This window comes from Salmo trutta, chromosome 8, assembly GCF_901001165.1.
Source record: "Salmo trutta chromosome 8, fSalTru1.1, whole genome shotgun sequence".
NCBI classification, from domain to species: Eukaryota; Metazoa; Chordata; class Actinopteri; order Salmoniformes; family Salmonidae; genus Salmo; species Salmo trutta.
In genome coordinates, this window is record NC_042964.1 from 3631317 (window position 1) to 3646052 (window position 14736).

The 14736-nt window shown below is 48.5% G+C and overlaps 1 protein-coding gene across 1 annotated transcript; it reads left to right on the forward strand.

The window, feature by feature from the left end:
• The first annotated feature begins 11572 nt into the window (after nt 1-11572).
• Nucleotides 11573-13650, forward strand: LOC115198072 (doublesex- and mab-3-related transcription factor A1). The gene is made up of 2 exons (XM_029759744.1): nt 11573-12178; nt 12573-13650. The coding sequence occupies exons 1-2, from the start codon at nt 11704-11706 to the stop codon at nt 13397-13399; spliced, it is 1302 nt and encodes a 433-aa protein (XP_029615604.1). The 5' UTR covers nt 11573-11703; the 3' UTR covers nt 13400-13650.
• Nucleotides 13651-14736: the final 1086 nt, after the last annotated feature.

Below are 14736 nucleotides of genomic sequence, written 5' to 3' on the forward strand. Positions count from 1 at the left end.
GAGAACTGAACGGTGCTGTAGACATGTCCTGGAGAACTGAACGGTGCTGTAGTCATGTGGTGGAGACCTGAATGGTGCTGTAGTCATGTCCTGGAGAACTGAACGGTGCTGTAGTCATGTAGTGGAGAGCTGAACGGTGCTGTAGTCATGTAGTGGAGAGCTGAACGGTGCTGTAGTCATGTAGTGGAGAGCTGAACGGTGCTGTAGTCATGTAGTGGAGACCTGAACGGTGCAGTAGTCATGTAGTGGAGAGCTGAACGGTGCTGTAGTCATGTGGTGGAGAATTGAACAGTGCTGTAGTAGTATGGTGGACTGGTGGTGGCTCCATATTCCTCTCTGGCTGAAGGAGCAGGAAGCAGAGAGCAGGAAGAGATATGTCTTATTACAGTAGATAGTAAGGCCTTTCTTCTGGTCAGGATGGGCCCAGGTCCTTTAAAGATTAGAAAGCTGCTGCGGTCATCCCCCTCTTCAAAGGGAGTGACACTCTAGACCCAAACTGTTACAGACCTATATCCATCCTGCCCTGCCTTTCTAAAGTCTTTGAAAGCCATGTCAATAAACAGATCACTGACCATTTCGAATCCCACCGTACCTTCTCCGCTGTGCAATCCGTTTTCCGAGCTGGTCATGGGTGCACCTCAGCCACGCTCAAGGTCCTAAATGATATCATAACCACCATCGATAAAAGACAGTACTGTGCAGCCGTCTTCATCGACCTGGCCAAGGCTTTCGTCTCTGTCAATCACCGTATTCTTATCTGCAGACTCAATAGCCTTGGTTTCTCAAATGACTGCCTCGCCTGGTTCACCAACTACTTCTCAGACAGAGTTCAGTGTGTCAAATCGGAGGGCCTGTTGTCCGGACCTCTGGCAGGCAGTCTCTATGGGGGTACCAAAGGGTTCAAATCTCGAGCCGACTCTCTTCTCTGTATATATCAACGATGTCGCTCTTGCTGCTGGTTATTCCCTGATCCACCTCTACGCAGACTATATCATTCTGTATTCATCTGGCCATTCTTTTTACACTGTTTTAACAAACCTCCAAACGAGCTTCAATGCCATACAACACTCCTTCCATGGCCTCCAACTACTCTTAAACGCTAGTAAAACTAAATGCATGCTTTTCAACCGTTCGCTGCCCGCACCCGCCTCCCCGACTAGCATCACTACTCTGGACAGTTCCGACTTAGAATATGTGGACAACTATAATTACCTAGGTGTCTGGTTAGACTGTAAACTCTCCTTCCAGACTCATATTAAACATCTCCAATCCAAAATTAAATCTAGACTCGGCTTTCTATTTCGCAACAAAGCCTCCTTCACTCACGCCGCCAAACGTACCCTCGTAAAACTGACTATCCTAGCGATCTTCGACTTTGGCGATGTCATCTACAAAATAGTCTCCAACACTCTACTCTGCAAACTGGATGCAGTCTATCACAGTGCCATCCGTTTTGTCACCAAAGCCCCATATACTACCCACCACTGCGACCTGTATGCTCTCGTCGGCTGGCCCTCGCTACTTATTCGTCGCCAGACCCACTGGCTCCAGGTCATCTATAAGTCTTTGCTAGGTAAAGCTCCGCCTTATCTCAGCTCACTGGTCATGATAACAACACCCACCCGTAGCACGTGCTCCAGCAGGTATATCTCACTGATCATCCCCAAAGCCAACACCTACTTTGGCCGCCTTTCATTCCAGTTCTCTGCTGCCAATGACTGGAACGAATTGCAAAAATTGCTGAAGCTGGAGACTAATATTTCCCTCAACAACTTTAAACATCAGCTATCTGAGCAGCTAACCAATCGCTGCAGCTGTACATAGCCCATCTGTAAATAGCCCATCCAAGAAGAGAAGGACCAAGGCACAGTGGGATTGTGGATACTCATTTTCTTTTAATGGTAAAAGGCAAAGCATCCACCGGAAAACAAAACAATAAATGATACTCACAACATGGACAGTCTCACAGGCTATGCAAACGCAGTGCAAGAACAATTCCCCACAACCCCAAAGACAAACACACACAACTATATAGGACTTCCAAAGGCAACTATACACACCTGCCTTCAATTGGAAGTCCCAATCACCAACATTAAACAAGCACAAACCACCTGCCACATCCTGACCTAGACTAAGCAATACGCCCTCTGCTGGTCAGGACGTGACAGTACCCCCCCCCTCAAGGTGCAGACTCCAGGATGCACCTAAAAAAGAAAAACACAAGAAAATCCCCAATACCCCAACAAAAGCAGCAAACAATAACCCCTAAACAAAAAGGGAGGGAAGGGAGGGTGGCTGCCGTCACCAACGGCACTGTGCTACACCCCCCCTCCCCAACCCACCTATATCTGGAGGTGGCTCCGGTTCTGGCAGCTCGGGGCAGTCGGGCCAACCTGGCAGCTCCGGGCAGTCTGGCCACTCTGGCAGCTCCGGGCAGTCGGGCCACTCTGGCAGCTCCGGGCAGTCGGGCCACTCTGGCAGCTCCGGGCAGGCGGACCACTCTGGCAGCTCCGGGCAGTCGGACCACTCTGGCAGCTCCGGGCAGTCGGACCACTCTGGCAGCTCCGGGCAGTCGGGCCACTCTGGCAGCTCCGGGCAGTCGGGCCACTCTGGCAGCTCCGGGCAGTCGGGCCACTCTGGCAGTTCCGGGCAGTCGGGCCACTCTGGCAGTTCCGGGCAGTCGGGCCACTCTGGCAGTTCCGGTCAGTCGGGCGACTCTGGCAGTTCCGGGCAGTCGGGCCACTCTGGCAGCTTCTGACTAGCGGGCGGCTCTGGCGGCTCCTGACTAGCGGGCGGCTCTGGCGACTCCTGACTGGCGGGCGGCTCTGGCGACTCCTGACTGGCGGGCGGCTCTGGCGACTCCTGACTGGCGGGCGGCTCTGGCGACTGTTGACTGGCGGGCGGCTCTGGAGACTGTTGACTGGCGGGCGGCTCTGGTGACTGTTGACTGGCGGGCGGCTCTGGTGACTGTTGACTGGCGGGCGGCTCTGGTGACTGTTGACTGGCGGGCGGCTCTGGTGACTGTTGACTGGCGGGCAGCTCTGGTGACTGTTGACTGGCACTCCAGTCTTGCCCGGTCAAACAGCCCTTGTGCCCCCCCCTAAAAAAATCTTGGGGGTGCGTCTCGGTCTCCCTTACCCGTCGTGTTCCCCAGTCTTCGCCAGACTTCTTCCGCTGCTTGGTCCTGGTTTGGTGGGGAATTCTGTCACAAAATATGTCGTACTCGTTGCTGAAAATGTCATACTGGATAGAGAAGGACCAAGGCGCAGCGGGATTGTGGATACTCATTTTCTTTTAATGGTAAAAGGCAAAGCATCCACCGGAAAACAAAACAATAAATGATACTCACAACATGGACAGTCTCACAGGCTATGCAAACGCAGTGCAAGAACAATTCCCCACAACCCCAAAGACAAACACACACACCTATATAGGACTTCCAAAGGCAACTATACACACCTGCCTTCAATTGGAAGTCCCAATCACCAACATTAAACAAGCGCAAACCACCTGCCACATCCTGACCTAGACTAAGCAATACGCCCTCTGCTGGTCAGGACGTGACACATATTGTTTTTATTTTACTTTTTTTCTACTTGCACATCATCATCTGCACATCTATCACTCCAGTGTTAATTTGCTAAATTGTAATTACTTCGCTACTCTGACCTATGTATTGCCTTACCTCCTCATGCCATTTGCACACACTGAATATAGACTTTCTTTTTTTCTGTTGTGTTATTGACTGTACGCTTATACGTTTATTCCATGTGTAACTCTGTGTTGTTGTTTGTGTCACACTGCTTTGCTTTATCTTGGCCAGGTCGTAGTTGTAAATGAGAACTTGTTCTCAACTAGCTTACCTGGTTAAATAAAGGTGAAATAAATAAAAAATAAAATAAAAATATCATTTGAGTCCGGTGTTTTTCCTGACCGTGTGACAGAATTACAAAGTGTGGGAAACCGTTAACAGAGCAATGCTCTCTCTCTCTTTCTCTTTCTCTCACTCTCTGTCTCTCTCTCTCTCTCTCTCTCTCTCTCTCTCTCTCTCTCTCTCTCTCTCTCTCTCTCTCTCTCTCTCTCTCTGTCTCTCTCTCTCTCTGTCTGTCTCTCTCTCTCTGTCTCTCTCTCTCTCTCTCTCTCTGTCTCTCTCTCTCTCTCTGTCTCTCTCTCTCTGTCTCTGTCTCTGTCTCTCTCTCTCTCTCTCTCTCTCTCTCTCTCTCTCTCTCTCTCTCTGTCTCTCTCTCTCTGTCTCTCTCTCTCTCTCTCTCTCTCTCTCTCTCTCTCTCTCTGTCTCTCTCTCTGTCTCTCTCTCTCTCTCTCTCTCTCTCTCTCTCTCTGTCTCTATCTGTCTCTCTGTCTCTCTCTCTCTCTCTCTCTCTCTCTCTCTCTCTCTCTCTCTCTCTCTGTCTCTCTCTCTCTCTCTCTCTCTCTCATAAAGGGGTGGGGGACATTATCAGGTTTCTCACACTGAGGTCAGAGATTAGCGGCCACATTGCGTCAGATTAAGTACTGCTTTAGCGATGAGGCCAGAGATTAGCGCCCACCTTGCGTCAGATTAAGTACTGCTTTAGTGATGAGGCCAAAGATTAGCGGCCACCTTGCCTCAGATTAAGTCCTGCTACAGCGACAAGGACCCGACTCAAATCCAGTGCCATGATGAAACACGTTATCTAACGTGCTGTAACGCCCTGGCCATAGAGAGGGGTTTTTTGTTCTTTATTTTGGTTAGGCCAGGGTGTTACATTGGGTGGGCGTTCTATGTTCCTTTTTCTATGTTTTTGTATTTCTTTGTTTTGGGCCGTGTGTGTGGCTCCCAATCAGGCACAGCTGAAGCTCGTTGCTGCTGATTGGGAGTCACACATAAGGAGCATGTTTTTCCTTTGGGTTTGTGGGTAATTGTTTCTGTCAGTGTTTTGTACCAGACAGGACTGTTTGCTGTCGGTTTACTCTTTTCTTGTTTTGTATAGTGTTCATGTTGTTTATATTAAATTCTAATAATGAACACTAACTCCGCTGCACCTTGGTCCACTTCTTCAGACGACAGCCGTTACAGAATTACCCACCACCAAGGGACCAAGCAGCGGAAGAGGGAGGTCCGGGCAATGGAGGAGACGCCGGCCAGCAGACGGGGTCGCTGGCGTCGGTCGAGGAAGCCCGAAAGACACCCCCAAGAATTTTTTTGGGGGGGGCTAATGGGGTGGTCCGGAAGGGCAGAGGAGGAGCCCAGACCACTGCTCTCGTGGGGGATGACGGCAGAGGAGGAGACGGAGATGAGGTGGTTTATTGAGGACCTGCTGAAGGAAGATCTGGAGGAGGAGCCATGGGATGCGGAGTTGCGCGCTGTGTCGCCAGTGCGTCCGCACAGCCCGGTGCGTCCGGTGGACATGCCCAGCACATGCCGTGCTAGGAAGGGCATCCAGCCAGGACGAGTGGCAAAACCGGCTCCACGCTTCAGTTCACCAGTGCGTGTTCACAGTCCTGTCTGGCCCGTCCCTGCTCCCCGCACCAAGTCCACAGTGCATGTCCCCAGTCCTGTCCGGTCCGTCCCTGCTCCCCGCACCAAGCCCAAGGTGCGTGTCCACAGTCCTGTCCGGCCCGTCCCTGCTCCCCGCACCAAGCCCAAGGTGCGTGTCCCCAGCCCTGCCAGTCAGCAGTCGTCAGAGCTGCCCGCCAGTCAACAGTCGTCGGAGCTGCCCGCCAGTCAACAGTCGTCGGAGCTGCCCGCCAGTCAACAGTCGTCGGAGCTGCCCGCAAGTCAACAGTCGTCAGAGCTGCCCGCCAGTCAACAGTCGTCAGAGCTGCCCGCCAGTCAACCATCAACAGAGCTGCCCGCCAGTCAACCATCACCAGAGCTGCCCGCCAGTCAACAGTCGTCAGAGCTGCCCGCCAGTCAACAGTCGTCAGAGCTGCCCGCCAGTCAACAGTCGTCAGAGCTGCCCGCCAGTCAACAGTCGTCAGAGCTGCCCGCCAGTCAACAGTCGTCAGAGCTGCCCGCCAGTCAACAGTCGCCAGAGAGGTCAGACTGCGCTGAACTGCCGAAGTGGCCAGACTGCGCTGAACTGCCGGAGTGGCCAGACTGCGCTGAACTGCCGGAGTGGCCAGACTGCGATGAACTGCCGGAGTGGCCAGACTGCGCTGAACTGCCGGAGTGGCCAGACTGCGCTGAACTGCCGGAGTGGCCAGACTGCCCCGAACTGCCGGAGTGGCCAGACTGCCCCGAACTGCCGGAGTGGCCAGACTGCCCCGAACTGCCAGAGTGGCCAGGGACGCCCGCCAGCCCGGTGAGTCCTGTGCCTACGCCTAGGGACAGGCCTCTGTCATGTCTCCCCAGCCTGGTGAATCCTGGGTCAGTGCCGTCGGAGCAGCCAGGGTCGCCCGCCAGCCGGGCGCAACCATCGCCGGCCGCCAGCCGGGCGCAACAAGGGTCGCCCGCCAGCCGGGCGCAACCATCGCCGCCCGCCAGCCGGGCGCAGTCAGCGTCGCCCACCAGACCTTCGGCGCGGCCAGGTGCGCCACCTAAGAGGGCGACGTCAAGGGTGGAGCAGAGGCCACGTCCCGCACCTGAGCCGCCGCCGTAAGAAGGCCCACCCGGACCCTCCCCTTCAGAGTCAGGTTTTGCGGCCGGAGTCCGCACCTTTGGGGGGGGGGGTACTGTAACGCCCTGGCCATAGAGAGGGGTTTTTTGTTCTTTATTTTGGTTAGGCCAGGGTGTTACATTGGGTGGGCGTTCTATGTTCCTTTTTCTATGTTTTTGTATTTCTTTGTTTTGGGCCGTGTGTGTGGCTCCCAATCAGGCACAGCTGAAGCTCGTTGCTGCTGATTGGGAGTCACACATAAGGAGCATGTTTTTCCTTTGGGTTTGTGGGTAATTGTTTCTGTCAGTGTTTTGTACCAGACAGGACTGTTTGCTGTCGGTTTACTCTTTTCTTGTTTTGTATAGTGTTCATGTTGTTTATATTAAATTCTAATAATGAACACTAACTCCGCTGCACCTTGGTCCACTTCTTCAGACGACAGCCGTTACACGTGCAGATCTGTTGGGGAGACAATCAAGACACTGTCTGCCCACATCTACAACCACTGAATGTGTCACCCCTCCACCAAGTTCCTTATTGTCATTTCAGCAGTGGGATTGGAAATGAAGAGAAACCAAGACCCTCTCGTTACCACTGAATATTTACACTATCAACAAGTGTTATAGTTCTATAGAGCGCACATACGCTTTGTTGTCGATCCAGCAACCCGAAAGGTTGCTGGATGGAATCCCCGAGCTGACAAGGTAAAAAATATGTTGTTTTGCCCCTGAGCAAGGCAGTTAACCCACTGTTCCCCGTGCGCCGAAAAAGTGGATGTCGATTAAGGCAGCCCCCCCCCCCCCCCCCGCACCTCTCATTCAGAGGGGCTGGGTTAAATGCGGAAGACACATTTCATTTGAATGAATTCAGTAGTACAACTGATTAGGTATCCTCCTTTCCTTTTCCCTTGTATTCTAAACCTAGTTCCTAACACCAGACTGAGAATTGTTCCTTATCTGTTGAATTAAAGAGTACAATTGAAGGGTATGTTTTCCAAGGCCCAGCATTCGTAGATTACCATCTAGCGTAACAGGTAAACACATCTAGAAAAACACACTGAGGTTTGCCATCCTGGTGCTTAGCTTCCCATGCATGAGAAGGATTCACCAGGTGCATTTAAACAAAAGGAGCGATAGCAGCTTAATGTACCTGGATAAGCCAGCCAGCCGCAGATGCAAACCTGAATTCCCTTCACAATGGATGGAATTATAAAGGCCTCATCCACACAGTGACACATCTGTTCTCGAGTTCTCTACCAAACAGTGCCACATCTGTTCTCTAGTTCTCTACCACACAGTGACACATCTGTTCTCTAGTTCTCTACCACACGGTGTCACATCTGTTCTCTACCACACAGTGTCACATCTGTTCTCTAGTTCTCTACCACACAGTGACACATCTGTTCTCTAGTTCTCTACCACACAGTGTCACATCTGTTCTCTAGTTCTCTACCACACAGTGTCACATCTGTTCTCTACCACACAGTGTCACATCTGTTCTTTAGTTCTCTACCACACAGTGTCACATCTGTTCTCTAGTTCTCTACCACACAGTGACACATCTGTTCTCTAAAACACAGTGCCACATCTGTTCTCTAGTTCTCTACCATGCGGTGACACATCTGTTCTCTACCACACAGTGACACATCTGTTCTCTACCACACAGTGACACATCTGTTCTCTACCACACAGTGACACATCTGTTCTCTACCACACAGTGACACATCTGTTCTCTACCACACAGTGTCACATCTGTTCTCGACCACACAGTGTCACATCTGTCCTCTAGTTCTCTACCACACAGTGTCACATCTGTCCTCTAGTTCTCTACCACACAGTGACACATCTGTTCTCTACCACACAGTGACACATCTGTTCTCTAGTTCTCTACCACACGGTGCCACATCTGTTCTCTACCACACAGTGCCACATCTGTTCTCTACCACACAGTGACACATCTGTTCTCTACCACACAGTGACACATCTGTTCTCTAGTTCTCTACCACACGGTGCCACATCTGTTCTCTAGTTCTCTACCACACAGTGTCACATCTGTTCTCTAGTTCTCTAAAACACAGTGTCACATCTGTTCTCTAGTTCTCTACCACACAGTGACACATCTGTTCTCTACCACGCGGTGACACATCTGTTCTCTAGTTCTCTACCACACAGTGTCACATCTGTTCTCTACCACACAGTGACACATCTGTTCTCTAGTTCTCTACCACACAGTGTCACATCTGTTCTCTAGTTCTCTACCACACGGTGACACATCTGTCCTCTAGTTCTCTACCACACAGTGACACATCTGTTCTCTAAAACACAGTGCCACATCTGTTCTCTACCACACAGTACCACATCTGTTCTCCAGTTCTCTACCACACAGTGTCACATCTGTTCTCTACCACACAGTGACATCGGTTCTCTAGTTCTCTACCACACAGTGTCACATCTGTTCTCTAGTTCTCTACCACACAGTGTCACATCTGTTCTCTAGTTCTCTACCACACAGTGACACATCTGTTCTCTACCACACAGTGACACATCTGTTCTCTAGTTCTCTACCACACAGTGACACATCTGTTCTCTACCACACAGTGACACATCTGTTCTCTACCACACAGTACCACATCTGTTCTCTAGTTCTCTACCACACGGTGACACATCTGTCCTCTAGTTCTCTACCACACAGTGTCACATCTGTTCTCTAGTTCTCTACCACACAGTGACACATCTGTTCTCTACCACACAGTGACACATCTGTCCTCTAGTTCTCTACCACACAGTGACACATCTGTTCTCTAAAACACAGTGCCACATCTGTTCTCTACCACACAGTACCACATCTGTTCTCCAGTTCTCTACCACACGGTGTCACATCTGTTCTCTACCACACAGTGTCACATCTGTTCTCTAGTTCTCTACCACACAGTGACACATCTGTTCTCTACCACACAGTGACACATCTGTTCTCCAGTTCTCTACCACACGGTGACACATCTGTTCTCTACCACACGGTGACACATCTGTTCTCTACCACACAGTGTCACATCTGTTCTCTACCACACAGTGACACATCTGTTCTCTACCACACAGTGTCACATCTGTTCTCTACCACACAGTGTCACATCTGTTCTCTACCACACAGTTACACATCTGTTCTCCAGTTCTCAGCCTGTCTCTTTTTTTGTGGCAAACACTGGCATGCTGATGGTTAATCTTTGATTATTTCCAAGCCTGTGCTGTACTGTACATCCCCCCTACACCTCTCAAGACCCAATCCTTGTGGGAAATCTTTCTGCAAATAGCAGTTTATCTCTCTCTCTCTCTCTCTCTCTCTCTCTCTCTCTCTGTCTCTCTCTCTCTCTCTCTCTCTCTCTCTGTCTCTCTCTCTCTGTCTCTCTCTGTCTCTCTCTCTCTCTCTCTCTCTCTCTCTCTCTCTCTGTCTCTCTCTGTCTCTCTCTCTCTCTCTCTCTGTCTCTCTCTGTCTACTCCTCTCTCCCTCTCTCTCTCTCTCGCTCGTTGATTGCAAAGCTTAGCTCCTTCTGTAGTGATTAGCTAGATGCCTTTTTTCAAGCCCTGTAAGTATGTGATGTGTGTGTGTGTGTACCTGCATGTGGTGTGTGTGTGTGTGTGTGTGTGTGTGTGTGTGTGTGTGTGTGTGTGTGTGTGTGTGTGTGTGTGTGTGTACCTGCATGAGTGTGTGTGTGTGTGTGTGTGTGTGTGTGTGTGTGTGTGTGTGTGTGTGTGTGTGTGTGTGTGTGTGTGTGTGTGTGTGTGTGTGTGTGTGTGTGCGCGTGTGTGTGCTAGGCAATAGTTCCCAAGCATAAAAGGTACACACAGACGCTGTTAGGTATATGTCTGATAAGGCCCATGGTTGAAGGACTGACTGATGGAGGGGTCAGCCATGCCAGGCAGTAATGCAGTTGGAGAAAACAAGAGATGGATGGATGGAGAGATGGATGGATGGATGGAGAGATGGATGGATGGAGAGATTGAGATATGGAGAAAAGGAGGGGGTTGTTGCAAGCAAAGGCCATTTACATTAGTGTTTTAAATGTACTGTCCTCTTTCACACATCTGCATGAAGCTGATCGCTAATAGCAAAGCCAAGCAATAATAGTAGCCTAAATATTGATTGTAAACATTATTACAATATCAAACATTAATTTTTATAAAACATTTTAGGAAGGACATTTGAATAAGGTATTTGGCCTGAATTGTGTCCACACATCTTGTTTTAAACATGTAATTACCCACTTTGATGAAACGCTATAGAAGCATTCATTTTAGCCTAGGGGAATTATTAGATACCATCAAAACTCATTAGGGAATAAGATGCTTGTATAATTACAACACCTGTTAATCTGATATAGTAACTATACAGTCAGAACATATCCATAAGGAATATGTATTGGTCAAGTTTGAAGCATAAAATTCGTGTTTAGACTATTTTCCTGCTCATTTATTTTCCAGAAAGGTAAATAATTGTAAAATACAAGAAAAAGTAGTCTGGAGGATTATTTGTCTTTTTGAAAATACAGTGTTACTGAATTTTCACATAAATCAATAAATACCACAACTACACTGAATGACCTGACTTTGTGCTCATAATGCTCCACCACATTATGTTTTCAATTAAAATGTATAATATATAGTCATATAGTGTATTAAATATCCCGAAACCTATAAGCTAATTTTTATAATAATTATTTATTTGATACAATATCCTGATTACAGATATACAGTCAATAAAGGCACGTGCCCCCCCCCCCGCCCCAAAAAAAGTAGGCTATAATGTCTTTGATCTAAAAAACTTTGAGTAGATTTTTATATAATTTAAGATGATATACCATGACATTGTTCTTGACAGTAGCTCCAATGAATGAGCTTAGTCAAACCTATTAGACCACTCTTCACCCTGGGAGCATATTCATGAGGGCTAGGAAGGGAAAGGGGTGTGACCGCGGTGTATTATTTCAAGACAAACCACCTGGAGGTGAACAACTTTTAAGCGCAAGAGTTTAGAGTGGCAGAGTCAGTTGGAAGAAGACAGTACACAAACATTGACTGACTTCTAAACTACACTGGACTTTCTGGAGACCTGGTTTACGTCTCCACGCGGAATGGAAGGCAGCATTAGACCGCTCGGCTTGGCTGGGCATAGCTCCTCTCCACTCTCCGTCGGGGGCTTACAGATGCCCGCCTCCCTTCTGCGCCCTCCGCCTCTCTTTCTCCGAGCGGCTGCCTGTAAACCGTCGATGGAGAGGGGCTACCCCCGAACTCCGAAGTGTGCAAGGTGCAGGAACCACGGCGTGGTGTCCGCTCTGAAAGGACACAAGCGCTTCTGTCGTTGGAGAGACTGCGTGTGCGCAAAGTGCACCCTGATAGCGGAGAGGCAGCGGGTGATGGCTGCACAGGTGGCACTCAGGAGACAACAGGCGCAGGAGGAGAGCGAGGCCCGGGAGCTCCAGTTCATGTACACCGGCTCCGGGGCGGGGGAGACCGGACTGACCATGGCATCTGGGGTACAGCGATCTGGAAACACCGTGCCAAGAATATCTAGTTATGATGTTTTTGGAACTGAGGACCAAAAAGACGGTGAGTTAGTCTATCGTTACCTGTTGGTTTTGAGAGTCGATTTGAAAACAATGTTTTTGGTCAATTTGATTCATTTGGTTAGTATGGCCGTTTGATGCTTAATTTGACTTAGCCTAAATTGAGATAGGCCTTTTACAATGGAAAAGTCCCACCTGCAATTATTGTTCAAACTGTTAAAAAAATATGCTTGAATTTATAATCTTAAACAGAGTATTTCATACGTGCAAATTGACTTAGATGAACCAATTATTTGTGGAATGATATCTGACCAATGAGGCGTTTTACGCAGCGTTTAAATCAGAAACCTATAGAAAATGCATACAATTTGGAAAATTAGACATAATGCCCTATCACATATATCTAATCTAATTCCCTTTATTATTTATATTTTCAGATGACAAACTGACCAAGTACAACCTAAACAACGGATTCATGGGCCGAACGTTCAATGCGCCTCACTCCGCACCACTGTCCTCTCCATTGGAAAAGAACGATACCTCTCTTAATCAAGAGAAAAAACAGGCGATCTTCGACAAGGAGAGTGGCAGTCAGTCGGCTCCTTTTGACCAGCTGTCAGACCACACAGAGAGCCCAAGGTCTCTGTCATCCTCGGACCTCGAGTCGGGCAGCGAGTCCGAGCGGCCCAAGGACTACCCTTCGCTGGAGATTACCGAGCCCGGTGGCGCGTCAAAGGACCGGGACCCCACCGAGGTCATGACCAAGATATTCCCCCATCACAAGCGGGGTACTTTGGAATCGGTGGTGAAAACTTGCAAAGGGGACATCGTGAAGGCTATTGAACTAGTTCTTAGCTCCAAAGAGAATAAATGCAACACGGATAGCGTCGGTCTATCTCTGTCTGTTCACTCAAATGAACCAAGGCCTCATTTTGGACTTCCAGGGGTAGCATTGGGGGCTCTGGGTACCAAGTCTGCTTTTTCCCCACTGCAAACCACGCCAACACCTGCCGGAGGCGAAAGTATGTACGGGCTGAGTCCTCGCTTTGGTATTAATCCTTTGCGTCTGGCCTACTCAACCGCAGGTGGTGGCATACCTAATTTCATGTCACCGTATGTGACATCCGGACTGATGCCAGTTTTCCCATTTCGCCCGCCGTTGGACTATTCTTTCCCGGGCATGATGCGAGACCTCTCCTATCTCCAGAGTAAAGACTCCCTATGTAACACCGGCATATACTCTCGTATAAATCATGAGAAATAATGTAGGTTCAAACAACAAAACATACATAGGTAAAATGCCAAAAAAACTAAACAGTTCGACTATTTATCAAACTGCTATGTAACTTCTTTCACAGGTTGTCTGATTGAAAGTACTATTGGGGAGGTGATTATGCAAATAATGTTATCACATATGTCTTAAAATGTTTTCACAGTGTGTTCCAGTTCCAAGATATTTTTTGAAAATGTACATTTTGTAAAGTTTGTGTCTTAAATAAAACACATTAAATGAAAGGTTTGTTGTATACTTTGTTGTATAATCATGACAAATATCAGCAGACCTGTTGAGGATTTGAATTATATGAAGCTCTTTCATGTTTGTATATTCCAGTTATATTTTGCAATCAAGCATAATTCAAATATCCAAACATTTGGCCTATTCTATGCATAAAAAACGAAAGAATTCTGAAACTAATCAAAGTTGGACACAAAACCTGCTCTCCATATCGAGTTCTGGAACCTGATGCTCTCCATATCGAGTTCCGGAACCTGATGCTCTCCATATCGAGTTCCAGAACCTGATGCTCTCTATATCGAGTTCCAGAACCTGATGCTCTCTATATCAAGTTCCAGAACCTGATGCTCTCTATATCGAGTTCCAGAATCTGATGCTCTCTATATCGAGTTCCAGAATCTGATGCTCTCTATATCGAGTTCCGGAACCTGATGCTCTCCATATCGAGTTCCAGAACCTGATGCTCTCCATATCGAGTTACGGAACCTGATGCTCTCCGTATCGAGTTCCAGAACCTGATGCTCTCCATATCGAGTTCCAAAACCTGATGCTTTCCATATCGAGTTCCGGAACCTGATGCTCTCTATATTGAGTTCCAGAACCTGATGCTCTCCATATCGAGTTCCAGAACCTGATGCTCTCTATATCGAGTTCCAGAACCTGATGCTCTCTATATCGAGTTCCAGAACCTGATGCTCTCTATATCGAGTTCCAGAACCTGATGCTCTCCATATCGAGTTCCAGAACCTGATGCTCTCTATATCGAGTTCCAGAATCTGATGCTCTCCCTATCGAGTTCCAGAACCTGATGCTCTCCATATCGAGTTCAAAAACCTGCAGCTTGGAGCAAGTGCAATTGTCATTATACTACCTTCAATGGCAAATTATAACATAACATAGCAACACAATAACATACATTCATATCAATAATTCACTCTTTTTTTTTACCCATTAGTTCCTGCCAAGGCAGCAGCTACTCTTCCTGGGGTTTATTATGGATCCCCATTAGTTCCTGCCAAGGCAGCAGCTACTCCTCCTGGGTTTTATTAAGGATCCCCATTAGTTCCTGCCTAGGCAGCAGCTAC

Excerpts from the sequence above, each read along its gene's own strand:
- LOC115198072 (XM_029759744.1), top strand. The coding sequence starts at position 11,704 with ATGGAAGGCAGCATTAGACCGCTCGGCTTGGCTGGGCATAGCTCCTCT. Across the intron at positions 12,179-12,572 it reads AACTGAGGACCAAAAAGACG|ATGACAAACTGACCAAGTAC; the intron begins GTGAGTTAGTCT and ends TTATATTTTCAG.